Source organism: Anabrus simplex, chromosome 6 (genome assembly GCF_040414725.1).
Source record: "Anabrus simplex isolate iqAnaSimp1 chromosome 6, ASM4041472v1, whole genome shotgun sequence".
In the NCBI taxonomy this organism is placed as follows: domain Eukaryota; kingdom Metazoa; phylum Arthropoda; class Insecta; order Orthoptera; family Tettigoniidae; genus Anabrus; species Anabrus simplex.
Window position 1 is genome coordinate 240,545,837 of NC_090270.1, and position 27,416 is coordinate 240,573,252.

Below are 27,416 nucleotides of genomic sequence, written 5' to 3' on the forward strand. Positions count from 1 at the left end.
TAAACTGCTGAGCTAGCAAGAAAATAAGTTATTAAAAGGCCATTACCTTATTGATGAACCGCTGCCCGAAGAAAGAGGCGCTACCCGCCCCCTGCTACATAATTTACACACTGATAGATGTTACTGAAGTGGCGCAGAGACCCGAAAATCAGCAGTTTATATACCCTCGCGGAACATTCGAGACCTTTCAGGAATGATAACACCCGCCCACAATCATTTTATTGGACGGCCAAAAGATTACATGTCAAAATTGAAGAAGAAAACCATGATTGGTGGAAAATTAATTACCAAAATTACTCATTGGTCGAATTCAAAACTGGCGGAAAGAGAAGGGTTATACAGCCAACCTAAACAATGACTGAAAGAAATTTAACAAAGAACAAACTTATGAACACAAAATTTCTCCAAAAAACAGTTCTTTCACTTCGCACTAGGGTGCACAATTGTAGTCCTTCAGTTGTGCCATCTAGAAGAGAATGTTCACACTTCTTACTACAGGGAAAACAAAAATACATCGAAAACGACACAGTTCAGAACACTTCAAAATTTACAAGAAACTTGAGAATTAACACTGTAGTTAAAGTTCAGGCTTCCTCCAGTAGAGGAGTTTCAACTGGCGCAAAGTTTGAATTAGCGGCGCGGAGGTGTACCGCCCGGTACAGACCTCCCTCCCCCCCAAAAAAAAATTCCCTCCAAGGGGTAACACAGAAGAACATAAACTTTTGTTTTAAAACAAGGTCCAAGTTATGCTGTTGAAATAGAAATTAATTGCAGAAGGATTTACAAACAAGTTTTCTTAAAATTATTTAATCCAGTTTCAAAATTCTTTGTAGTTACTTCTGATGCAATGTCTTCATGCTTGTAGAAGTTGAATTTAGAAGGAAAAACTTTTAATGCTTGAAAGTGAAGAAAAATTTTCTAAGTCCACCAAATATTGCTGTTGAATACAAAAATGTAGTAATTGTTGATATTAAATGTCCGTGTGGCTGATTAAGTACATTCAATGTTGATTAAGCTTGACGGCCAGACCAGCCGCCGCTGCTTGTGTCCGAGGAGGCCGCTCGGACCCCTCGAGTACCCTGAGATACCGCTCGCCCGCACTATGAGAGGAGCTGTGGAGTTGAAGCACGCCGCGCCCGCGGCGAACATACAGGTCGCGGGCAAGTTGCAGGTTGTGTGCCGCACATCAGCCTTGGCCGGGAGGAGGACTCCGGCTCGCCGTACACTGGTTGGCCTCACTGGAGAGGGGCGGGCCCATACCCCACGTCAGTGGCGGTACGGCTCCGCGCTGCTGCGGGGGCACTGAAACATGAAGATCTCGGCGGCAGAATTTGTTGGACCATAATTATTTTAGGGTACAAGCTTGTGGTGAGGTTGAGGGGCCAGCGGCGTGGAGATATTTATTTCATTTAAATGGCCACTGTGTGTTGTTGAGCAGGAGACGGGAGCGTGGTAATGGCCATGGTAAGGATAGGATGGCAGTTTAACTGGTCGGGGAAAGTTTTACAATAAATGCTTAACTACAAAGAACTTGCTTCCAAGGGCAGAAGGCCTCACAATGCAACCCAAAAAAAATATAACCTTCCGAATTCTTTCAAAAATGTTAAAGCTAATATAAAATCAGCTACGTTAGCGCGGAAGCTACACAGGTTTCACCTGCGACAGGTGAACCCTAAATATCCTCTCGGTGGCTGGATTGCTTAGCAATAACGTAACGGGTGTAAGGAAATCGAGAATAATACAAGGCCCATGAAATCTGGGGGCAAGCTTGCCCGCGGGAACAAAATTTTTGACCATTACCTGGTCACCTACCTTCTAAATGGTGGGTCTCCGTCCACGATCATATCTTTCCTTAACTTTTTCATGAGACACTTTAAGATTGGCTTTAGCCTTCTTCCAAAGATCTTTAATATTATCTGGATCTATTGTCTCAGGTAGAATATCACTCAAAGACCAAAGGCTGGAGAGCGGCGTGTTGGGAACGAATTTGAACATCAACGAAGCTGGAGTAAACTTATGAGATTCATGAACCGCCGAATTCTAAGCAAAAGCTAACCAATGCAGGGACGTGTCCCACCTGGACTGATCTTCATGATGATAGGCAATCAACGCGGACCTCAGATTACGATTAACCCGTTCAGCGAGAGATGGTTGAGGATAATAAGCAGAAGTTGTCTCATGAGAGATGGACAGGTCAAAACAGAATTTACGAAATAGATTAGATGTGAAAGCCTTAGAATTGTCAGACACAATATATTGACACGGACCAAAAGAAGCAAAGATTGAATTTAAACAAGTAATGGTGGACTGAGCGGTAGCCAGCTTAGTCGGGAATAACCAAGAAAATCTTGTAAAACCATCTACACATACAAGGATGAAATTGTTGGCATTCCCCTTTGACTGGGGGAAGGGTCCTACGTAATCTATGTAGAGACGTTCCATGGGGCGCGATGCTTGATGAGAAGACAACAGGCCTACCTTGGTAGACATGGTGGGTTTACTAAGCAAGCAAAATTTACAAGCCTTTACTAGTTCACGAATTGCACCGTCCATAAGCTTCCAGATAAACATTTCACGGATCTTTTCACGGGTTTTGAAGATGCCTAAAGGCCCCCATAATGGGGTCTCATGATAGTACTTGAAGATCATTGGCACAAGTACAGCTGGAACTACAACTTTCATTTTTTGATCATGCCTCGACGGGCAACATTAAACACCATTCCTCAATACATAAGGGACAACATGTTCCCCAGAAGAAAGGGTTTCCATGATCGGAGCCAGCGTTGGATCTTCACGTTGATATTTCTCAATATCCCTAAAGAGCAAGGGAGCATCTGTTAATATGGCATTAACCTCAGCTAGCATGGACTCGGGAGGTGATGAACTATCGACCGATTCATGGGTCGCGACGTCATTGGAAAACATACGACTGAGTCCATCTGCGACAACATTTTCAGTACCTCTGATATGCCTAACGTCAAATTGGAAGGCAGAAATTCGGATGGCCCAACGGGCTATACGACCAGTACGACGCGGCCTACCTAAGACCCAGTTTAAGGCTTGATTATCAGTCTCCAGGTCGAATTTGACATGTTCCAGATAGAGACGGAACTTCTCTAAGGCAAATAAGACTGCCAAACCTTCGAGCTCATAGATGGAATACTTGGCTTCTTGAGCCGATAGAGTCCTAGAGGCATAGGCGATGGGTCGCCTCCCTAGTTCAGTCTCTTGAAGAAGGACTGCAGCTACCGCCGACGACGAAGCGTCGGTTTGGACGATGAATTTCTTCGAGAAATTTGGCATAGCAAGGACAGGGGCATTACAAAGAGCTAATTTAAGATCTTCAAAAGCGGCTTGTTGCGAAGGCCCCCACTCGAATTTTATGCTTTTCCTAGGAAGAAGGTTCAAGGGCGCCGCTCTATTAGCGAAGTTAGGAATAAATTTCGTGAAGAAATTCACCATATCAATGAACCTGGCAATACCTTTAATGTCCTTGGGAGGCTTGAAATCACGGATGGCCTATGTTCTAGAGTGATCGACTGCGACACCATCGGGCGAGACAATATGCCCTAGGAATGACATAGAGGGTTTAGCGAAGGCGACCTTGGACAATTTCACAGTTAACCCAGCCTTACGAAGGCTTTTGAGAACTTCCTTTAGATGATCTAGATGTTCTTCAAAAGTCTCCGAAAATACGACGACATCATCAAGATAGTGGTACAAGTACTCGAATTTGATGTCGGAGAAGACCCTATCTAGCAGTCTAGTGAGTACAGCTGCTCCCGTGGGGAGCACGAAAGGCACGCGGTTGTATTCATACAAATTCCAATCCGTGGCAAACGCTGTAAGATGTTTGGACTCTTCAGGTAGGGGAATTTAATTATAGGCCTGATTCAGGTCCATGAAAACATGAAACCATGAAAAACAAGAATGAAGGTCAGGAAGGGGCACAGATTGTAACACCACCTTCCGATTGAGAGCCCTATAATCAATGACAGGCCTGAAGCCACCTTGGGGTTTCGGGACTAGAAAAATAGGCGAAGAATACGCTGACTTAGAGGGCCTGATAATACCATCCTTTAACATTTGATCGATGATTTCTTTCAATGCCTTCATTTTAGGTGGAGATAGCCTATAAGATAGAAAACGTACAGGAATCGAATCCGTGACCTCAATTTTGTATTCAATAAGATCAGTAACACCAAGAGTATCAGAGAACACCTCTGGAAACGACTGACACAGCTTACGAATACTGTCAGCCTGCTCCTCAGGTAGATGTCTAAGATCTAACAACATCTCATCCTGGGTAGGCGAAACAGATGAACATGGTGCAGAATTACATTTCAATAAGGGGATTTTACAATTGGAAGCAAATTTGAATGTGCATGACCTACTCTGAAGATCGAGCACAAGACCATTATGGGACATGAAGTCGGCTCCCAATATAATGGGGCAAGACAAATGCTTAGCCACAAACAATTTAACTTTCAAAGTAAATTTAGAAATACGAATTTTGACATTTAAGGAGCCTAAAATTTCTAATGGAGATGAATTAGCCGAAACATATTGAACAGAAGATGAGCAATAGTCAGGAAGTTTACAGATAGATTTCAATTTCGAATACCTTTCAGCCGAAATAATAGAACAAACACTGCCTGAATCTAAAAGAGCAGTTATAGGCTCATTATTTAACTCAATCTTGAGAAAAGGCACAGGTGCAGGGGTATCCGCCGCAATCCTAAGACATTCTTTGGGACCTTCAAAGGATAAATTTGAAGACAGTGTTTTCCCTGAAATTTCGACATGTTTACAAGGGGCTGAGCCTCGGGAAGATGGATTAGTCGACTCAGCCGAAGCCACTAGTCACTTATGATTGTTGGTGGAGGTTGCACCCGAAGCTGAGCAGGAGGGGGTGCTGTTAGCATTAGGGCAGTTCTTGGCAATATGGGAAAACGCGCCGCATTTAAAGGAACCTTGCGATGACCGTGTTCCATTCCTTGGTCCACTAGATTTAATTGATGGACACTTGTTCCGAAGATGGTCAGGGGACCCACAAGCATAACATTTACGGACCATGATGGTTCGGCGAGGTGTAGGCCGAAAGTTACTTGATGGTGGAGGGGGCTCCCTGGCAACACGTAATGTGTCCGCATACCTAACCCCTTCGGCTGACACAGCCAATGCTTCAAGTTCAGAGAAGGTTTGCGGGCACGCCGCGAAACACAAATATGACCTATAGGATGGTGAAATACCTTCCACAATAGCGTGAACGATTTGGTCTTCGGGAAAATGAAGAGCAAACACCCTGGTATAGAATTTAATGTCTTGTATGAAGTCAGCAAGATTTTCATCCAGTCTCTGTACTCGATAATAGTACTTCTGAATCAGAGATGACCTCGCACGAGCAGGAATGAAATTTGCAAGAAGGTGTGCATGAAAATCTTCAATAGATGACTGTTCCGCTATTGCCCTAACAATTTTGTCCGAGAGAACACCAATTGCATAGGGATAAATTATCTGCAAAATTTGACATGGAGAAAGAGAAAAAACAAGAGCATGGTCCTGAAACTCCACTAAAAACCTTAAGAATGAAATAACTTCACTGGTAGATTTAACCGAAAACTTAGAAATACCTCTGAGCAACATTGCTAATGGATGAGGTAAGCTGCTAAACCCGGGTGACATAGTAGGTAAAGGTTTAAGTAGAAAGGAAGCTAATTCAGAACGTAAATTATTCAATGACGTACGTCGTTCAGATTCATGGTCTAATGGGGCAGAGGTTTGTTGAACTCCTATAGATTTAGTACTTTCTTCCCCGGTGGGAGAACGGTTCTCGCTGACTACGTTTACCGTAGCGGGTTGGTCGGTTTTGGGAGGAACCTCCCCGGTTAACAATTGGGTAACCTTACTGGACAATTCAGAAAGATTTTCAAGAACCACACTAGCTTCCTTCCTCTGAACGTCATTCAACTTCAGAGACAACAGATCGTTAACTCTATTAGAAAAATGAAATAACCTGGCTTGCACACGTTTAATTTGATTAGGAGAAGGATCATTTTCTTCAGAAAAAGGTAATTACAGATGCCAGCTCAGTAGTATTGTCCTTGATCGTGGAGAGAGAGTCGTCAATTTCTTTCTCTCCCGAAGTGGGGATGGAAATGGGCAAATCAAGGGACTCTCTAAGCTTATTTGTGTCTACCGCAGCCGTGCCTCCAGATTGCAGATTTCTAATTGTTAATTCATAGATTAACTCCTCCTTGCGCAAATAGTTGAGATGGAGAACATCGCGAGGGCCGGGCATGATGACAAAGCAATTTTGAAAACAAACGGAAAAATCAAAAAATTCCAGCAACTGAGAAAATTGTTAGAGTTCTAGAATAAAGCAATGTTTAGCTGTCAAAAGGGGCTAAATTGAGACCCATTCAACCACGCTCTGCTACCACTTGGTACGGAGTTATCCGTGGTAGTTTGAGGTGAAAGAAGGTGCTGGGATGAATAGGTCTCAATCTACGAAATTAAAGTTAATTTAAAATTTAACAAGGTTATATTTTCTTTTCAAGATCAATAAATAACAAATATAACAGGTACACAGTAGCCTAGCAACCAATCAAGAATGCACAATTACGGTAGTTACAGGATTTGGGCTCTGAGACCCAGACACACAATTCTTGAGCAATTAGCCCAACTTTACTCGAATATACAAGATTCAACAAAAGGGGGAGAAAACCCCTATCATGCCCGGGGGCACTTACTCCCAATTACACAGTAAAGCCTCCTCGAGGCACACAGAAACCTTTTTTGAAAGAGCAACCCGCTCTCAAAGTTCCAGCCTATCAAAGGCCACACCAAATTCCACCTTCAAGTTGTCCTCTAAGGACATAAACACAGGGGTAAAAATACCCAACCTAGTGAGGCCGATTTAGTAAATAAACAGGAAAATTACAAGGCCCCAAAATACAAACTTGAGTGGAGGCGAAACTTGCACTCCGAATATACTTTATTAAAACCTAATTTGGCCCTAGGCCGCTTATGCAAGGGCTAATCCCATACTAAAGAGGTGACTTATTTAAGGAAACGATTTACATTACATTAGAAGGGAAGAAACGGTTGTGAAAATAAGTTCACCTCAAAGCAATATGAATGGGAGCTCGAGAGGGTTAGGCACACTCTATCCCGATTTGTAGTTTAAAGAGATAGAATTTATACCAAGAGTCTTTTACATTTTAGAGGAAAGTTACATGGTAAGAGGTCTCGAACCTGCCCCGAGAGTTAAACTGCTGAGCTAGCAAGAAAATAAGTTATTAAAAGGCCATTACCTTATTGATGAACCGCTGCCCGAAGAAAGAGGCGCTACCCGCCCCCTGCTACATAATTTACACACTGATAGATGTTACTGAAGTGGCGCAGAGACCCGAAAATCAGCAGTTTATATACCCTCGCGGAACATTCGAGACCTTTCAGGAATGATAACACCCGCCCACAATCATTTTATTGGACGGCCAAAGGATTACATGTCAAAATTGAAGAAGAAAACCGGGATTGGTGGAAAATTAATTACAAAAATTACTCATTGGTCGAATTCAAAACTGGCGAAAGAGAAGGGTTATACAGCCAACCTAAACAATGACTGAAATATATTTAACAAAGAACAAACTTATGAACACAAAATTTCTCCAAAAACAGTTCTTTCACTTCGCACTAGGGTGCACAATTGTAGTCCTTCAGTTGTGCCATCTAGAAGAGAATGTTCACACTTCTTACTACAGGGAAAACAAAAATACATCGAAAACGACACAGTTCAGAACACTTCAAAATTTACAAGAAACTTGAGAATTAACACTGTAGTTAAAGTTCAGGCTTCCTCCAGTAGAGGAGTTTCAACTTGCGCAAAGTTTGAATTAGCGGCGCGGAGGTGTACCGCCCGGTACAATAATAATAATAATAATAATAATAATAATAATAATAATAATAATAATAATAATAATAATAATAATAATAATAATAACGAGCTTGGAGAAATAAATCCTAATTCAGACTTTTCCTCCTCTCATTCATTGTTTGAGGAAAAGAGAAAGAATAATTTAATAGGACCAGAATTTATTTTAATGGCAAATAGTACATAGGTAGATAGGATATACAATAATACTCTTCATCTAAACATACACTACACGAATAGAATGTCGCTGGAGTCCGGGAGTTGAACGTTAAAATTTTAATGGCTCCACTCCTAGAGCGATAATGGAAAGTCGACAACCGATATATTTTCTCTTTAGTGTATAATCCAAATGAATAACCTTAGCACAAAACCTTTTATCTTCCTTTACTGAGAATATTTTTACCTACTAAAATACAAGAAAAGTATAACGTATATTTTACCACGCATTCCATCGTTTTTGAAACTCCACCGCAAGGACTGCGGCAAAACGCCGAGATAATAGATTGTATGAAGTGTGGACTTATGACAGACGAACCCACCAAATGCAACAGACAAGACAGAAGGAAAGTTGGTAAAATTAAACATTTCGGCTTGCTCATATCTGTGAATGGTGACAAATCTGAATATTCCCGTAAAATATTAGTTAGACCGCAGAAAAAAAAATACTGTGAGTGTCTATATGCAAATTGTTACGCATACCTGCATTATAATAGTCGAAAGAAATATGTTATCGTTTGGATAATCAGCCCATACATTCACTCAGTTTTCCATGCCACCCTATCATGGCATACATCTACTCTAATTTGGTTGCCATATTCATTCCTTGATCTATCAATTCCATTCTAATGGTCTATATTTCCTTCAAAAACTAACTGAGGAAGCCCTGAGAGTCTAGAGATGTGCCCTATCATTCTGTTCCTCTTCTGATCAAATTTGGCCAAATCGTTCTCGACTCATTATATCTTCATTCGTGATTCGATTCCACCATCCTGCTTCAGTATTATTCTGTAACACCACATTTCAAAAGTTTATATTATCTTTCTTTCTGAGATACTTATTGTTCATGTTCCACTTCTGTACATTTCCAATCTCCATAGAAAAGGCTTTACAAATTCATTTCTAATTCCTATATCAATATTCGAAGTGAGCAAATACCTTTCCTTAAGGAAGGACTCCCTGCTTGTGCTAGTTTGCATTTTATGTCCTCTTTATTTCTTCCATCGTTTATTGTTCTACTACTACCCAAATAACAATATTCATCTACTTCATTTGAGACTTATTTTCCTAATGTAATATATTCTGCATCAACTGAATTCGTTCGTCTGCACTCCGTTACTTTTGTTTTCGATTACTTTGCAATTTTGCTTTACATCGCACCGACACAGATAGGTCTTATCGCGACGACGGGATAGGAAAGAGCTAGGAGTGGGAAGGAAGCAACTATGGGCTTAATTAAGGTACAGCTCCAGCATTTGGCTGATGTGAAAATGGGAAACCACGGAAAACTACCTTCAAGGCTGCCGACAGTGGGTTTCGAACCCACTATCTCCCAGATGCAAGATCACAGCTGCGCGCCCCTAACCGCACGGCCAACTCGTCCGGTTTAGATTAATTTATACCATCTTGTACTCCTCCAAAACAGTGTCCATACCATTCACCAATTTCTCTAGATCTTCTGAAGGCTTAGATAAACTAACAATATCATCGGCAGATCTCAGAGTTTGTGTTTCCTCTCCTTGGATTGGGATACCCTTTCCAAATTCGTCTATGATTTACATTACTACCTTTCCTGAATAAACAATGATAATAAGAGGGACAAACTGAAGCCTTGATTCACTTTTTTATGGATTGCATAGCCCTCGATTCTTGTCACTACAGACTGATTTTTGTTACCGATTATAGTTAATCCTGATCCGATCACCTAAGCATGTCCAGTCAACATTATCGAACGCCTTTTCTAGACCTACGAATGCCATGCACGTAGGTTTGTCCCTTTTAATTCGATCCTCCGTGGTGAGACGTAAAGTCAGGATTATTTCACGTGTTCTTTCATTTCTTCTGAAGCCTAACTGATCTGCTATCTACTCAGATTCAACTTTCTATTCTTCGATACATATTACGTGTTAAAATTTTGCAAGTGTTAGATTCTAAACTAATGAAGTGATAGTTATCACTCTTGTCACTTACCTGCTTTATGGGGAATAGGTATAACAACATTCTGTCTAAAATCGGATGGCACTTATCTTGTACCATGCCTATTTCCTATTCCACTATACCGGTATTCATTTCCTTAAAGTATTGGATCACGAATAAACTCCAATACCCTAAAAATTATATATATATATATATACATTTTTATGTGATATATTGTGTATTTAAAATGTTAAGCTAGTAGTAAGTCATTGTACTAATCGATCTTCTATTAATTGGAAATATTTATCTTAGAATTTATAATGAAGTGGCGGTGTTGTAAATACTACGCTGTTTGTAATAGGATACTTTAAGTTACATTTAGTAAACGCAGAGTGAATTTCCGATATAATGCGTTACAATTAAGTTACATAATATGGAAGCAAATACCGTAAGTTATTTTACTAAATTTCTCACTGGCTACCAGTATAAAATTTCGCTAATCCTACGCAACTCCGTTTTTAAAATACTTTTATCAGTTTAGCAATTTGTGATACTTTTCTTACTCGAGGGCCATTATTTCTAATTTAATAGTCAACTATTATGCTAATTATTTTGTTGTCGAAACGTCCCTTGAGTTAAAACTGATTATGTTTTACACGTAAGAAATGGTTTAGTAAAATTCCGGGGAGAGTGCAGTAACTGGCTGTTCTGAACGTGGTAAGAACATAAGAAGCATGAAAGAAAAAGGTAAAGCAATAGAAAGAGAAAACAGTATGCATTACATTAGGGACACTTTCTAGTTTCTGGGCACTTATTTTACTTAGTCCATTAGAGTCATAAATCGCTTCCGTAATTGCATAATATATAATTTCCCGATAATTATCATCTTCCTACAACCAATTCACATGAATTAAAATCAGTAGACCACACATCACAATACTTGTGATAACTAGCAATTAATTAAATCATTATTACTGACAACCCGCTGATAACATATAAATCTACAGTATTCAAAGGCTTGTAGCATTATTCTTGAAATTTTGTTCTAACTCACTATACCATTACTTTGAGAAACATTATCACCGACAAACTTGTAAAATTGACTAGTTACTAGTCTTTGCACTAGAAACTAGTACTTTACTCTTGTTACTTTGAGAATCCCCCACTCTCAAGGAAATCTCCAAAATAATGGTTAAATTGTCTGATAGAGGACATGATGTACAGTACTCTTCTGGGATCCCTAACGACGTGATTTATGAGCAGAAGTGATGGTTGGCATGAAGGGAAGCGAAACCTAGACTGCGAGAGAAACGAGGAAGATATGGATGCCATTCCCTTTCTTTTTTCTTCCTTTTGCTGCTTTCCGTAGAGTACTGTTCTTAAGGCTGTCCGAAAATTCTCTCCGCATTGGAAAAATTGTATTTGTGTCTATGTTATTGCTTTGCAGTGATCAGTGGTGCCTCAGGAAGAATTTATGGAAATCATCATGTTGTGTGGTCGTGAGGGCTTCTCGTCTCTTAATATTAGCAACCAGTTAAATCGGCGTCATGCCCAATGCCAACAAATATGCCAGAGCACTTTGGAACAATTGCTTGAGAAATTCAATAGGCCTATGACTGGTTCCCCGACAGGGAAGCCCAAATACTGCGAAGAATTGTTACCGTACAATGATCGGTGATTGCCTAAATTCTACCCTAGCCCGAAGAAGTAAACGTAGTGAAGTAGCCAGGAACTGTATATGTGTGTGTGTATGTGTGTGTGTGTGTATGTGTGTATGTGTGTATGTGTGTGTGTGTGTGTGTGTGTGTGTGTGTGTGTTCACAGTGTCATTTCTATTTCTTTCATAAGCACGAGCAAGACTGCTGAACCTAGATTTTGTTTTGAAAAAACCGACGTGATCGATGTGCAGAAGTGATGGTTGTCATGAAGGGAAGCGAAACCTGGACTGCGAGAGAAACGAGGAAGGTATGCATCCTATTACTTTCCTTTTTTTTTTCTTTTTGCTGCTTTTCGTAGAGTACTGTTCTTAAAGACTGCCCGAAAATTCTCGCTGCATCGGAAAAATTGTATTTGTGTTTATATTATGCTATTATGTTTTGAAGAGACGGTGATTGGTGGTGCACTGAAGAATACTGTTAGCACTGCATGTGTATTTGATCTATTATATTCTTCATTTGAGGAGTGTCTCTTCAAACGGTGTTATTTAAACCCTAAGAAAGTGGTGGAAAAAACGCAAGGAAACGTATAACAAAAGGCACCATGGAGTGTACCCATGATCGGGTATGATATTAACTTTAAAGAATGAACTCTTTCTGGTCTGGATTGCTAATGACACTCGATAGTATTTTTAGCTACTGCAGTGCATGTGGTCGAAATACTAAGGGTTTTGTGAAGTGTAAATAGCACCGTTTGAACAGACACTCTTCATTTCATCACCGCTTTTCATCCAGTATCTGCATGTGCTCAGTTTCGTAAACATAAGTTTAGCCACATATTATGTTACGCCATTTGGAACGATCACAAGCCAAACGCTCAAGGTAAACACTTCGCTGTTTGCAGTGACTAAAAGCCTCTTCAAGAAATCTCAATAGATTGCCTTCTAAATTACATCAATACTTCTGACGCTATCACTCCTCTTGATATGCATCGTTAACCTGAGATATTTCAGATGAAAACAACCTAACATTTTGATATGCCTCCAACTGGGACACAAAATCTCAGAAGCATACGAAACTGTCGGGAATATAACAGCACAGTAAGCTATAGTTTGTAGCAGCGCTCATGGCACTTTTCTATATTCACAAGTTAAAAACCAGATAGTAGCTTCGTAAGCAAGAAAGAGATATTTTCAAGTCTTTGAGGTGTACAATTTGCTGTCCTTCACCGAAGTCAAGCGAGAAGAGGTATTTTATTGTCAATCGTGGCTTTAAATCTACCCTAAATAATTCAGGTCCGATTTAATACCATCCAGCGCCGTATGAGCTCGTGGAATCAGGCAGACAACTCGCAGGGATTCTCGCTGATGTGATGATATCGTGGAAGAGTCTGTTGTTCATACCTGTGTTCCTACGTATCCGGTAAGCTGAAGGAGCTATTCACTAAACTGACTCTTGTAAAACGTGATCGTTGTCCACATTTTATCATTTGGCTGAAACTAATGAGATAACGGACTGAATTTGTAAATTATGGTGCTTTCTGATCGCTTTCTATGATTAGAAGTGATCATCTTGTGGGTGGTAACTTTAATATTGCTTACGAAGGGAAAATGGATCGAATGCATTATACAGTATGATGAGGACATTATATTCTCTCCTACTCGGGTAAAAATGCTAGGATAAAGTCGATGTGACCGAAATAATCCTCCAGAGAAATATCATACTGAAACAAAGCCAAACAGGTGGTTTGTTTGACCGTAAAGTTCATAATATTAGGTCGTCTATTCAGCAAAATAACGTCGTTGCCGGGGCAAAACCTCCTTTGTGATAAAATTTTAGGAGGTATACTGACCCGCAGCACATACATTATGAAGAGCAAGAATGCCTTGAAAAGATTCACACAATATTTCACCTTAGATGACACAACCACACAGGCCAAATTTATAGTTTAAAATATTTCACATAGGAGGTTCTGTCCCGGCAGCAACGATAAATAGTAACTGATGGCAGGTACTTGCCCCTGCTATGTGTGGGAGGTACTGTTAAAAAATCAGCGAACATTGCGGAAAGTTCTTAATAATCACATATTCTACATTATCAATGCAACTGGATCGGATCACAGAAGCGATGGAATTATTAGACTGGCAGATAGTAAGAACTTCCTTTTGAAACGTATTTGTTTATTGTATGCTTTTTCGTGTCAGTAGTGCCCGACGACATTTGGGCTCGCCTGGTGCGTGTCTTTTTATTTGTCAACCAAGGTGATGTGCACGTCTGGATATGGGATGATGATGATGATAACGAGACGAGGAGAGGGAGAAACCCGGTGTCGGCACATTGCCTACTCCTGTTGAATAACACAAAGATGTCTGCTCAAAGCTTTACGTCACCATCCGACTGACGAATCACTATCAACAGCGTCATATGCCCGCACTCTATATGAAAATTGAGCAAAGATTTGGAATTGGATCCAGTATTTTGGCGCGCAATCTAGTGAATAGAAATTCTACCAGCATATCCCCTAAACTGCCGGCCAACATTCTGATGGTGAAAATGTTTCGAAACGGATGACCACAGTGTCAGACCATACCGATGGCTTTCTTTTAAAAGCCATTATGTCCCTATGTTCTACCTACCCATTATGTTCCTTAAGCCTGGCCATGGCTCCGAGCCACATAATTTTATGCAGTCCGTCATAGTAACTTTCGTTGTGTACATTTTTTATGCTAATGTGGAAAGAAAAATGAACCTTCAATACATTATACCGTAGAAGTGCGTAAATTTGCCATACAAACAACATATCTACAATACCATTTGGTAAGGTCTATTTTCCTTTACACATTTGCATTGGAAAATTAAAAAAACGAAATTTATTCTGATGGGCTGCATATAAATATGAGGCTGGGAGGCGTGAACAGTCTTAAGGAATATAATGGGTAGGATGAGCATTTGGACATTACGAGGTTTTGAAAGAAAGCCACCGATATAGACTTCAACGCCTTAACGATCATGGCCACCAGGCTCGCTGTTTGAAACTGTTCAACCACATCTGCAACACTGCTAAAATATCTGCGGACAGCTGAATTCTACTTCTTTATTGCTATTTGCTTTACGTCGCATCGACACAGATAGATCTTATGGCGACGATGGCATAGGAAAGGCCTAGGAGTGGGAAGGAAGTGGCCGTGACCTTAATTAAGGTACAGCCCCAGCATGTGCTTGTTGTGAAATTGGGAAACCACGGAACACCATCTTCAGGGCTGCCGACAGTGGGGTTCGAACGCACTACCTCCCGGATGCAAGCTAACCGCACGGCCAACTCACCCGGTGAAGTCTACTTCCAAGTGCCTTCCGAAGTTATAGAATTTCAACTATTATAGTTATTACATTTTGATAAGTCTAATGAGTTATACTCTGGAAGTACTTATAAGAATTTTTCTACCGGGCGAGTTGGCCATGCGCGTAGAGGCGCGCGGCTGTGAGCTTGCATCCGGGAGATAGTAGGTTCGAATCCCACTATCGGCAGCCCTGAAAATGGTTTTCCGCGGTTTCCCATTTTCACACCAGGCAAATGCTGGGGCTGTACCTTAATTAAGGCCACGGCCGCTTCCTTCCAACTCCTAGGCCTTTCCTATCCCATCGTCGCCATAAGACCTATCTGTGTCGGTGCGACGTAAAGCCCCTAGCAAAAAAAAAAAAGAATTTTTCTCTGTCAATGATAGAGAAAAAGAATTGAAACATGAGAAACTTAGTCCTAGTTTTTGGAACAGTCTTGATACACCGTAGATACATCACGTGCCTATCCAAGTTTTAATTCAAAATGTCTTGACCAACTGCAAACTGTCTTCACTTGCTCCTGGCAACGTTTATATAAGAGAAAGTTTCCCAATCATTAAATTAAATTGAAAGTGAACGTCTAGTTTTGAACTATAGTTTAGATAAACTGTAAGTACTAGAAAGAAGAATCATGAGACATTTCTTAGAACCAATGAAAACAGAAGAACAATGGAAAATAAGAAGAATTAAGGAAATATACGAGAACATAGAAAAGATAAGAGAAACAATAAGAAAAAAAGAGATTGCTATTACTTGGAACATCTGTGAAATGGATAATAACAGATTGACAATACACGTATTCAAGTACCTTTGGGAAGAAAGTCAACAACGAGCTGGACACAAGAGGTAAAGACAGATTTATAAAGAAATAAGAGAACACGACATTTTGAAAAAATGGTTTTTAGAATGGAAGGATTCCAAAGAGGAAGAAAAGGAAACCCAGGCCCCAGTGGTCTGAGGAGAGAATATAAAGCATAGTGCAATGTTGAAGGAATACCGGGAATAACTGAAGAGGAAACAGTAAGGAAAGAAGAATTGAAATTGACATGTGTTCCCTAGTAGGCCTCGTCGTGAGGTAGAAGAAGAATTGATGTAAGTATAAAGACTATTCGGAAATATGACATGGATATTGATTCCCATAGGTAACCTGAAATATTTGTCCCAAATGAGTAAATTTATAATACCAATGTAAATGGCGCCTTATTGGACAGCTAACTCATTCCTAGTTGCCAACGTTTCGCCCCAGCGTGCTTAGTTGGGCTCATCAGTTGGTAAATAACACACCCACCAAGACGCATGGCTACTGCATACCGTGGAGGCCACTGCGCAGGCTACTCGGAGCCACCGGCAATGCCAATGCACTACGAGAGACTTTGTCTCATTACCAAAACTTTGTATATTGGTATTATTCGCGAAATATCAATTACAAACTTCGTAGGCTTGTGGAGGGAATTTGAAATTATTGTACTAATAACGCACATTTCAAAATATGGATTCCTATTAAGGGCGTTATCTCTTCAGTCCCATACACATGCACTGGTAGTTTATAATGGGTATTTCCGAACACGCTGCCATTGCTATCAGAAAAATTCACCTAACCAAGACGCCAAAAGGAAGTTTTTCTTACTAGAGAACAAACACCTGACAATTGCATCTTATTTCTACTCTACTGCATGCCCGAGCGGTAAAGACTACGTATTAGAATAATACAACAAACATCATTACAATATTTCGTTAGGAATCGATTACGAATCTTGTAGTAATGACAGTCATATTCATAGTGCTTTTGTTTCTGTGTAATTTATGGATTATGAATTTGACGCTAACATTTACAAGTGAACTGCTGATAGCAGAGGATGTTTTGCTGGAGTTCAAGCTTTCACTAGTATTCCCCACTGTCTGATTGTTTCTTTGTCATGTGGATCAGTTAATGGAGCTACAAAGGCGGGATCAGGAAACTCATCACAAGGTCGATTATGAGCACCCTCGATGGAGCACTTGGACTACATTTACAGAGTTAGCGTGTGATAAATTACTTCCGTTCTGCCAGATTAATGGTAGCAGAACCAACATGCTAGTGGGAGGTGTTCCCGTTTATCTTGTGCCTAGCATGAGAGTTTGAAATGTGTAGTAAAATGGAATATGAATAATGGTTCCATGTTCGAATAGAACTACGGATTTTTTAGAAATTCTCTGATATATTCCTTCTGTAGGCATTACTTCCACAGAACATTCACCAATTCATTTATTTTATTTTATCTAAATCCTCATTTTATTTCCATATTACTTTACAGACATAGCGCGTTTTGTGATGCTGGTTGCAGGAATACCCCATTCATGATTTTCTAATGACCACTTGTCTCTGGGATTACTTCGCTTTCAGTATTTGATTTTCCTTATTATCGATTATAATTATTCTATTATAATTATTATTCATTATGCTTGCGCATCTCGTGGACAGAATTGTTAAAGCGTCAAGTCTATACGGTCTGACACTGTGGTTATCTGGATCGAGTCCCGTTGGTTGAAAACAATTTCACTATTAGAATATTGGCCGACAGGGAAAGAGAGGTAGCGATATAAAACTTGTAATCACGAGATTGTGTGCGAGAAGCCTGGACGTGCCAAAAGCCCAGTCTCAATTTCAAACATGTCCGCAGAGTTCATATGAAATTAGGGTATATGACGCTGTTGACGGTGATCCGTCAGTCGAATAGGGACGTCAAGTCTTGAGCAGACCCGTTGGTGCTCTTCGACAGCAAAAGTCTAAGTACATATTTTTCTACTATCATAAATCACGTCATTAATTTCATCCTATTACCTTCTGGGATAAAGTTGACGTCAGGAAGGGCATCCGGTCTTAAATCTCGCTACGAATATCCATCCCACTTCATGTCCTACGCCGTACAGAAGGGGACATTGTTGGACATACAAATTGATACTTAATTATCTTTTCTAAGAGGAACAATATGTTCTATATCTTACATTTAGTAAATTTAAAGTATATTCAACAATTAATATGGAAACATTAAATTATTAACTTTATTTTATTTATATAGAGACAGGAAAGTTCAAAAGGAAGTAAGGAATGTTTACAATTTTAAATTTGTATGTTTCATGGTGTAGGTTACTGTAGTCACGTCCTAGTTCGTGAACCATGGACAACGACTGAGTGGCCTAGCAAGTGGTCCTGAGAGTTGGGATACCAGTTGCTACGGAATGGCAGTGGGCATCTCGGATATATTCTGAGTCATGACCTTCCTTGTGCTAACACGGCTAGGGATACATAACCCACCAGTGGCCCCTAACCCGTTAGAGGACAGATCCTCTCTTGGACTATATGTAAGCATGGTAGCAACCTACTTCATGATTTTATCGAGTTCAGAACATTTAAAAGCAAGCATCGGACCTATGGGAGTAACGGAGTCCCACTCCCATTTGACAGGCGAGGAATTCCTTGGAAACAACTTGGCGAACGAAATGGAATTCGATGGGGAGCGAGCAATATTAATAGGGCTTATCGAAGGAAGAAAGTAAAACTGGCTGAGTCAAAAAAGAGGATGCATCTGGATGTGCTAAGAGTAAGTCATATTCGGGTAAGGGGTGATAACGAGGAAGAGATAGGAGAATATAAAGTGTACTTGACGGGTGTTAAAAACGGAAGGGCAGAGTCTGGGGTAGGACTGTTCATCACAATACCACTGCACACAACATAGAACGTAAATGAGCGAATGATGTCGGTAGATTTGTCAGTTGGAGGAATTAGGACGAGAATTGTCTCGATGTTTTCACCATGTGAGGGTGCAGATGAGGTTGAAATTGACAAGTTTTGTGAAGGACTGTGTGACATCGTGGTCAGGGTCAACAGAAAGGATAGAACAGTGCGAATGGGCGATTTCAATGCGAGAATTGAAAATAGAACCCGATGATACGAAAGGGTGATTGATAAATTTGGGGATGGTATGGAAGCTAATAGGAATGGACTGCTGGACTTCTCTGCTAGTATGTGTTTAGCAGTTACGAATACATTCTTCAAGCATAAAGCTATTCACTGCTACACATGGGAGGCTAGGGGTACCAGATCCATAATATACTATATCTAAGTAGAATTCGCATCCAGGAATCTGTTAGGAATGTAGGGTTTTTTCGGGAGGTTTTCGATGAAACAGGCCACTACCTGATCTGGAGTAAACTAAATATTTCTAGACCTACGATAGAGAAAGTGAAATTTGCCTGCAAACGAATAAGGGTATAAAATCTACAGGACGAGGAAATTAGACAGAAGTACATGGATATAATTAGTGAGAAGTTCCAAACAGAGGACAGTAAGCAGATTGATGATGATGACGATGATGATACTTGTTATTTAAAGGGGCCTAACATCTAAGGTCATTTCCCCCAGCAGGTTCAGGAAACAGAAACATAATGGGTGGCATACAGGGATGCTATAGTAGTGACACCAAGGGAATATTTAGGTACAACTGTGTGTAAAGATAAGAACATATTGGTGGAATGATGAAGTGAGAGAGCTTGTAAACGTAAAAAGAAGGCTTATCAGAACTGGAATCCAAACAAGGACTGATGCAGACAGGGAATTGTACATAGGTGAATCTAAAAAGAAGTCGTGGGAATATTTTAGTAATAACGTGGAAAAACTAGGTCAAGCAGCAGGAAAACCTTTCTTGGTCAGTAATAAAGAATATTATGAAGGAAGGGGAAAACAAAATGAACAGTTTTTTTGGTTATTTAAGTAATAAAGTAATTAAAGTGAACTCAAAATCGATCCCAGGGAATCACTGGACAGGTGGAGGGAATATTTTGAAAATCTTCTCAACGTAAAAGGAAATCCTCGTGTTGGTGTCGTGAACAACGGAGTTCATGAGGAGGAGGAAACTTATTTTGGTGAAATTACTCTTGAGGAAGTGGAAAGAATGGTAAATAAAATCAATTGCAAAAAAGAAGGAGGATTAGATGAAATTAGACCTGAAATGGTAAAGTATACTGAGAAGGCAGGGATGAAATGGCTTTATAGAATACTATGATTAGCATGGAGTGTTGGTAAGTTACCTTCAGATTGGATAAAAGAAGTAATTGCACCTATCTATAAGCAAGGAAAAAGGAAGTATTCCAACAACTATCGTGGTATCTCATTGATTTGTATACCAGATAAAGTGGTCACTGGCATCTTGGGAGGTTACGATCAGTGGTTGAGAGGAAGTTGGATGAAAACCAGTGTGATATCAGATCACAGAGGGGCCGTCAGGATCAGATTTTCAGTACGCACCAGGTAATTAAAAAATGCTGCGAGAGGAATAGACAGTTGTGTTTATGTTTCGTAGATCTATGAAAAGCATATGACAGGGTACAGAGGAAAACGTTATTCACCATACTGGGGGGCTATCGGATCAAGGGTAGATTATTAAATTCAATCAAAAGCATTTATTTTGACAAATGGGCTTCAGTGAGAGTAGATGGTATCATTATTTCTTGGTTCAGGGTACTTACTAGGGATAGAGAAGGCTATAATCTTACACCTTTGTTGTTCGTAGTTTACATGGATCATCTGCTGAAAGGTATGAAGTGGCAGGGAGGGATTCAGTTAGGTGGAACTGTATTAAGCAGTCTGGCCTATGCTGACGACTTGGGATTAATGGCAGATTGTGCGTAAAGCTTGCAGTCTTATATCTTGCAACTTGAAAACAGGCTCAATGGGTATGGTATGAAATTTAGTCTTTCGAAGACTAAATTGATGTCAGTAGGTAAGGAATTCAACAGAATTGAATGTCAGATTGGTGATACAAAGCTGGAGCACATAGATAATTTCAGGTATTTAGGATGTGTGTTCTTCTAAGAGGGTAATATAGTAAGATTGAATCAAGGTGTCGTAAAGCTAATGCAGTGAACTCGCAGTTGCGATCAACAGTATTCTGTAAGAAGGAAGCCAGCTCCCGGACGAAACTACCTTTACATCGGTCTGTTTTCAGACCAACTTTGCTTTACGGGAGCGAAAGTTGGATGCACTCAGGATATCTTATTCATAAGTTATAAGTAACAGACATGAAAGTAGCGCGAATGATTGCTGGTACAAACAGGTTGGAGCAATGGCAGAAGCGTACTCGCAATGAGGAGATAAAGGCTGAGTTAGGAATGAACTCGATGGATGAAACTGTATGCATAAATCGGCTTCGGTGGTGGGGTCACGTGAGGCGAATGGAGGAGGATGGGTTACCTAGGAGAATAATGGACTCTGTTGTGAAGGGTAAGAGATATAGAGGGAGACCAAGACGACGATGGTTAGACTCAGTTTCTAACGATTTAAAGATAAGAGGTACAGAACTGAATGAGGCGACAGCACTCGTTGCGAATGGAGGATTTTTGCGACATTTAGTAAATTCACAGAGACTTGCAGACTGAACGCTGAAAGGCATAACGGCCTATAATGATGATGCATGTATTTAAGTATGTAATTTAAATTAGCAAAAGATATAAACCTCCTCCAGGGGCTGGTACCTTGACCTGGTGGGGAGGCTTGCGTGCCTCAGTGATCCCGAGGGCGATGCCAGCGAGATCCTCGGCCCCAGGCAGGGTCAGCCTAGCCGGTAAGGTTGAGGGGCTATACCAAATGACAAACCTTCAGCATTAAGTCCTGAAGGAAGAGAATCTTTATCTCAGGGAGTAGGGACTGTAAATATAATTCATCAGTACTGAAATTGCAGCGTGGTGACGGCAGACGCTAAATGAGGGCAGCCCCTTCACTAACCTACAGGCACTGTGGGCCCATATCTTACATGCCTGAACTTATTTTCATGAAAATTAAAAAAGGAAAGACTGTTCTACCCATTGACAACCAGGCGGGGAAGAAGGTGTATGACGTTTGTAACGTGGAATATGCGAGGAATAGCTGGAAATGTGAATAGACTAGACGCATAATTCTAGAGAGCAAAACTTAACGTAATGGCAAAAAATAAAGCACAAGGGGTGGATACAATGATGGCAGTGGAGACAGCAGCAGATTAAGGGCGAAATGAGGAGTAGCACCGCTGGTCCACAAGAAATTCACAAACAAGTTTCACTCAAATAGGATACTAACTGTCAGCAAGCGTTTATATTGTGGGACAGAACAGACGCCTATATTGTGGCGTACGGAGTGAACGATGATATTAGGTAGGCGGAGAATATAATTTCCACGAAGAGCTCCAGAACGTAGTGAAGGACACTCGAGAGGAAATCATTGCAATAGGAGTTCTCAGTGGCTCAACTGTTTGTCAAAGGGAAGGGCTGATGTTGTTGGCATCAATCGTCAATTACAGACCCAACCAGGCTGACGAAGTGAGTAAGGAGAAGTCAATTTATGAACCTTGTCCAACATATCTATCTGAGCAATTCAGCATACGGTACGACAAATGGATAATAGTAGATTTTGGAAGCAGAAATGGCATCCAAAAGTTATGCGGAATAGTCTAAAGGATATTTGGATTACCCTAAATTCTTCAAAGTATATGCTCATAGGAATTAACAAAGATTATCACGGTATTATTATTCGTTATCTCTATTTCAACTAAATCTAATAAACTTCAAATTTTAATGTTCTGTTAGGTGGAATTTCATTCCGATTCCTTACTTGAATGGTCAACATACTTGTATTTGGTTCAGAGGGACCAAGGTTCAATTCCCGGCCAGGTCGGAGATTTTAATTATATATGGTTAATTCCTACTGCTGAGGGACCGGGTATTTGTGATTTTTCTAACACACTCCTCCTCATATTCACACAATACATCCCACTACTAACCGGCACAGAAACATGCAGTGTATCCCTCGACAGACGGTTGGCATCAGGAAGTACATCCTCTCGTAAAACCGGAACAGATTCATATGTGCAACACACTTAGCATCCGCGACCCCGTCAGTTTGAGAAACACTATAGTAGAATAGTAGGTATTTCGGGTATTTCCAATATTTTAAAATAATATTTCCTTTTAATGTTGTAAGTAAAATGTTTTCAAATATTTTACCCAGGGTATTTTTATTTCAGGATACATGTTGTCTCTTATTCGTATGACCTGATCCGTTATCGCAAATAAATACTGTTACCGTGTTTTTTGTGGATCACAGACAGGTGAAAGAAGGTGCGGGGTTGAATGGGTCTATCTACAATATCAAAATTCATATAAAGCTTTAAAATAAAGGTTATATTTCTTTATAAATCTCAAAACCTAACAAAGTCTTCACTTAGTGAAGGAAAACCAATGTATCAGATACAATGACAATTTAGATACCAGAATAGAAAACCCCAAAATAGGGAGTTTAAGACATTTGGGCTTCAAGCCCCTAATTTACAAATTTACAATGCCGCCAATGTAGCGTTTACATAGATAAGAAGAGAAATCTCCCAAGACAGAGCATCTTGCTCCAACCGATACACATTTACAGCCTTCCAGAGGCACCCCTCAATATTACAGTAAAATTAGCAAATTACAGGAAAGAGCTTACATGCTCTCAAACATTAACCAAGGAGACTGCGCTACCAATTTATTACAGCCCACTGAAGGCGACATTACACCAAGAATCTTACGAACTTCTGGCCTCTCTAGGCCCAACTTACAACTTACAATTTGTACACAGGGGTGTCTATTACCCAAACTACTGTGTCTTCGTGGAAAAAAAACCCAGGTTAAATTACTGGCCCGAACATGGAGGCGTACACTTGTGCTCCTTGAAAACTCGGTTTAAAACCCTATTTGGGCTTGTAGCCCGATGATGCATAGGCTAATCCCACACTACTGAGTTGACTAGAATAACAAGTTTCTTGGTAATTTACAGGAGGAAAATGGTTACAAAATCGTATCCACATCGAGATAAATTGAAGGGGAACTCGAGAGGGTAACGCACTCTCTATCCCCGATTTACAATGTAAATCTTTATGAAATTTTACATAAGCCGAAAGAAAGTTTACATTTTAGAAAACAGGAGGTTACATAGTTAGAAATTTGAATCTGCGGAGGTAGCTACAGAGATATATAACTGGTGGACATACCTGGGCTGATGTACTGTCTGCCGAAGAACGAGGCTCCCCGCCTCCTGTCTTAACCCACACACACAGAGAAATCGGCGATCAAAGACAAGGTATTTTCAATAATCCGAAGCTTATATACCCGGGGGGATGGTTCGAGAGGGTTCTGGACTAAATCCGGACACAGCCATTGACAAATTCAAAAGGTACAAGAAACCTATTATTGGTTAAAAAATAGTTATAGAAAATTCCCGATTGGCCAGATTGAAAGGCGCGCGGAATGAGAAAGAAGTGTTGCAAACCTTGAAATAACAAAATAAATGAAAGTTAATTTAGTTGAGAAAACATAATAACACAAAACAAAACTTCTTAAAAATCACCACTACTTCCACCGAGCACCAGAGTACATGACTACAGTTTTTGTAAGGATATATATGGAGAAAATTTCAAACCTCTTGGAGTAAACAAACACAAAACAAATAAATCCGGTCAGTTTAGGCAACTTCACAATAACACATTACTCTATTATTTATGAGTGACATATTCTGATTATTGTCCCAACTCCATGCAGTAGCTGCTTCCCGTTTAGCATGAGAGATAGCGTTCCTTAAGGCGCTTCTTTTAAATGTGCGGAGTTGAGGTGTACCGCCCGGTACAAATACAATCATCGCAACTTGAATATTAACGTTCACTTTTTATTACAATTTTATGCATACACATACACTACTGCAAAATCACAATCAACATTTGAACATTGTCTGATATAGGCTTAGGTACCATAGGTTCGGTCACTCTCTACTGTACTCTGTTTCTAGCTACAAATCATGTGCGTGCGATCACTTGAGCCGCTATAACACTGTTCTGATGGCCACATTCATACGAACGACAGCGAAATGAGCATTAGTGAAAGACTTGATGAAGTTAGGAGGGTACCATAAAGGGTAAGATGGTTAAGTGAGGAAAACTAGATAATTCTCCTGCACGGCCATTGTGAATGACTCCTTTTAAATGAATACTACAAAAACATTCAAGCATAAATTGTTCATTATTATTTGTTTTGTTGTGTTTGTCCATATCAATCCTATATCCTAGGTTTTAAAGTAACAGAAATTCTTACCTCCCGACGCAACGCAAGTAAGTCGTGCAGTGGCACCTTCTGTGTAAGGGCCCACTTCGGATCGGAGGATAGGATTTCCATGTTCATCCAAGACTGTGACACTTTGAGGAGGCACTGAAACAAAAAGAAAGAAAGTAACTGTATACGTATATTACAATTTCACATCATCTAGACATTAAGAAGAAGATTGATTTGAATGTTGTCATTCTCGCTTTAGTCAATTAGACGAGCTACTCTCACAAAAGCCTGACAATACCTAAACAAAATGGATATCTATATATATAAAAGCAAGTCGGGCTGGAGCGATGTATATATAAATATTTAAAAATGAAAAAAGACGTGAATTAATGAGGCACTTCCAGAAATCTCAGAAATTTGAAACTTGGTACGAGGGAAACTGATGACCCCAGGATCCCTAGAAAAATCGGAAAATCTCAAAATTCCCTCAAGGGGGCACGCTGGGGGGGCTCAAATTTTGGGCTCAGTATAAGAACACAGTCGTATAGTATATCCAAAACGATAACCCATAGGTTTCGTGGGCTTAAAAATTTTCGGGAATTTCCTCATTTTTATCCCCCATCCCCCCAAATCAAGATGGCGGCACAACCTGCGAGACGAGGTAGACAATTGAAATTTGGTGAAATTATAGCTTTTGGTCCCTAACCGACGGGAAAATTCCAAGATGTTCAAATTTTTCACTTTTTACCCCCAAAGATATCGAAATATGGAGGCAATTTTAATAACTGTGCAGACATTCCTTTTGAGCTATTTTTTGGCTAAACGGTAAGTCGTATCACAAAACGGATGGCACAATGTCCCTTCAATTCGGAGTGTTCTACAACTTTGGTCCTGTGATATTTTGTCGTATCTCTCTCCCTTATACGTTAAATTCGGCCGTATTTCTGGATTGTTCGTAAATTTGGTGATTTTTACAAGTATATTTTATTGTTTGACACACTTATAACAATGATAGGATCATCACGTTGTGTGCGCACATTGGCACGATTAAGGGACATATGTGTACCAAATTTCATGATTCTAGCTTATACTTAAGTAGGCAAAATGTAATGTAAAATGTTAAAAATGCACCCAAATTTCACCCTATTCAAAATTTGAACTCAATTTACCCCCTTAATATGGGAGATACGAGGAAATGGTTTAGAAACAAACATGTAGAGCGATAAATGAGGCGTCTGATGGCGCAAACCGTTTCTTAATATCATAAACTGTTTAGGAGATATGAATCTCGAAGTGGAAGTCTGCACTTTTCAACGTGCTCATGCTTATCCGTCATCTATCTATATATATAAAAGCAAGTCGGGCTGGAGCGATGTATATATAAATATTTAAAAATGAAAAAAGACGTGAATTAATGAGGCACTTCCAGAAATCTCAGAAATTTGAAACTTGGTACGAGGGAAACTGATGACCCCAGGATCCCTAGAAAAATCGGAAAATCTCAAAATTCCCTCAAGGGGGCACGCTGGGGGGGCTCAAATTTTGGGCTCAGTATAAGAACACAGTCGTATAGTATATCCAAAACGATAACCTATAGGTTTCGTGGGCTTAAAAATTTTCGGGAATTTCCTCATTTTTATCCCCATCCCCCCAAATCAAGATGGCGGCACAACGTGCGAGACGAGGTAGACAATTGAAATTTGGTGAAATTATAGCTTTTGGTCCCTAACCGACGGGAAAATTCCAAGATGTTCAAATTTTTCACTTTTTACCCCCAAAGATATCGAAATATGGAGGCAATTTTAATAACTGTGCAGACATTCCTTTTGAGCTATTTTTTGGCTAAACGGTAAGACGTATCACAAAACGGATGGCACAATGTCGCTTCAATTCGGAGTGATCTACAACTTTGGTCCTGTGACATTTTGTCGTATCTCTCTGCCTTATACGTTAAATTCGGCCGTATTTCTGGATTGTTCGTAAATTTGGTGATTTTTACAAGTATATTTTATTGTTTGACACACTTATAACAATTATAGGATCATCACGTTGTGTGCGCACATTGGCACGATTAAGGGACATATGTGTACCAAATTTCATGATTCTAGCTTATACTTAAGTAGGCAAAATGTAATGTAAAATGTTAAAAATGCACCCAAATTTCACCCTATTCAAAATTTGAACTCAATTTACCCCCTTAATATGGGAGATACGAGGAAATGGTTTAGAAATAAACATGTAGAGCAATAAATGAGGCGTCTGATGGCGCA

General features: G+C 40.0%; 1 protein-coding gene across 1 annotated transcript in view; it reads right to left on the minus strand.

Annotated features, from left to right (window-relative positions):
• LOC136875950 (nephrin-like) overlaps positions 1 to 27,416 on the minus strand; it is a 698,420-nt gene that overhangs the window by 481,840 nt on the left and 189,164 nt on the right. The window contains exon 3 of the mRNA XM_067149568.2: positions 25,189 to 25,302. Coding sequence (XP_067005669.2) covers positions 25,189 to 25,302 — 114 coding nt within the window. The remainder of the gene's footprint in view (positions 1 to 25,188; positions 25,303 to 27,416) is intronic.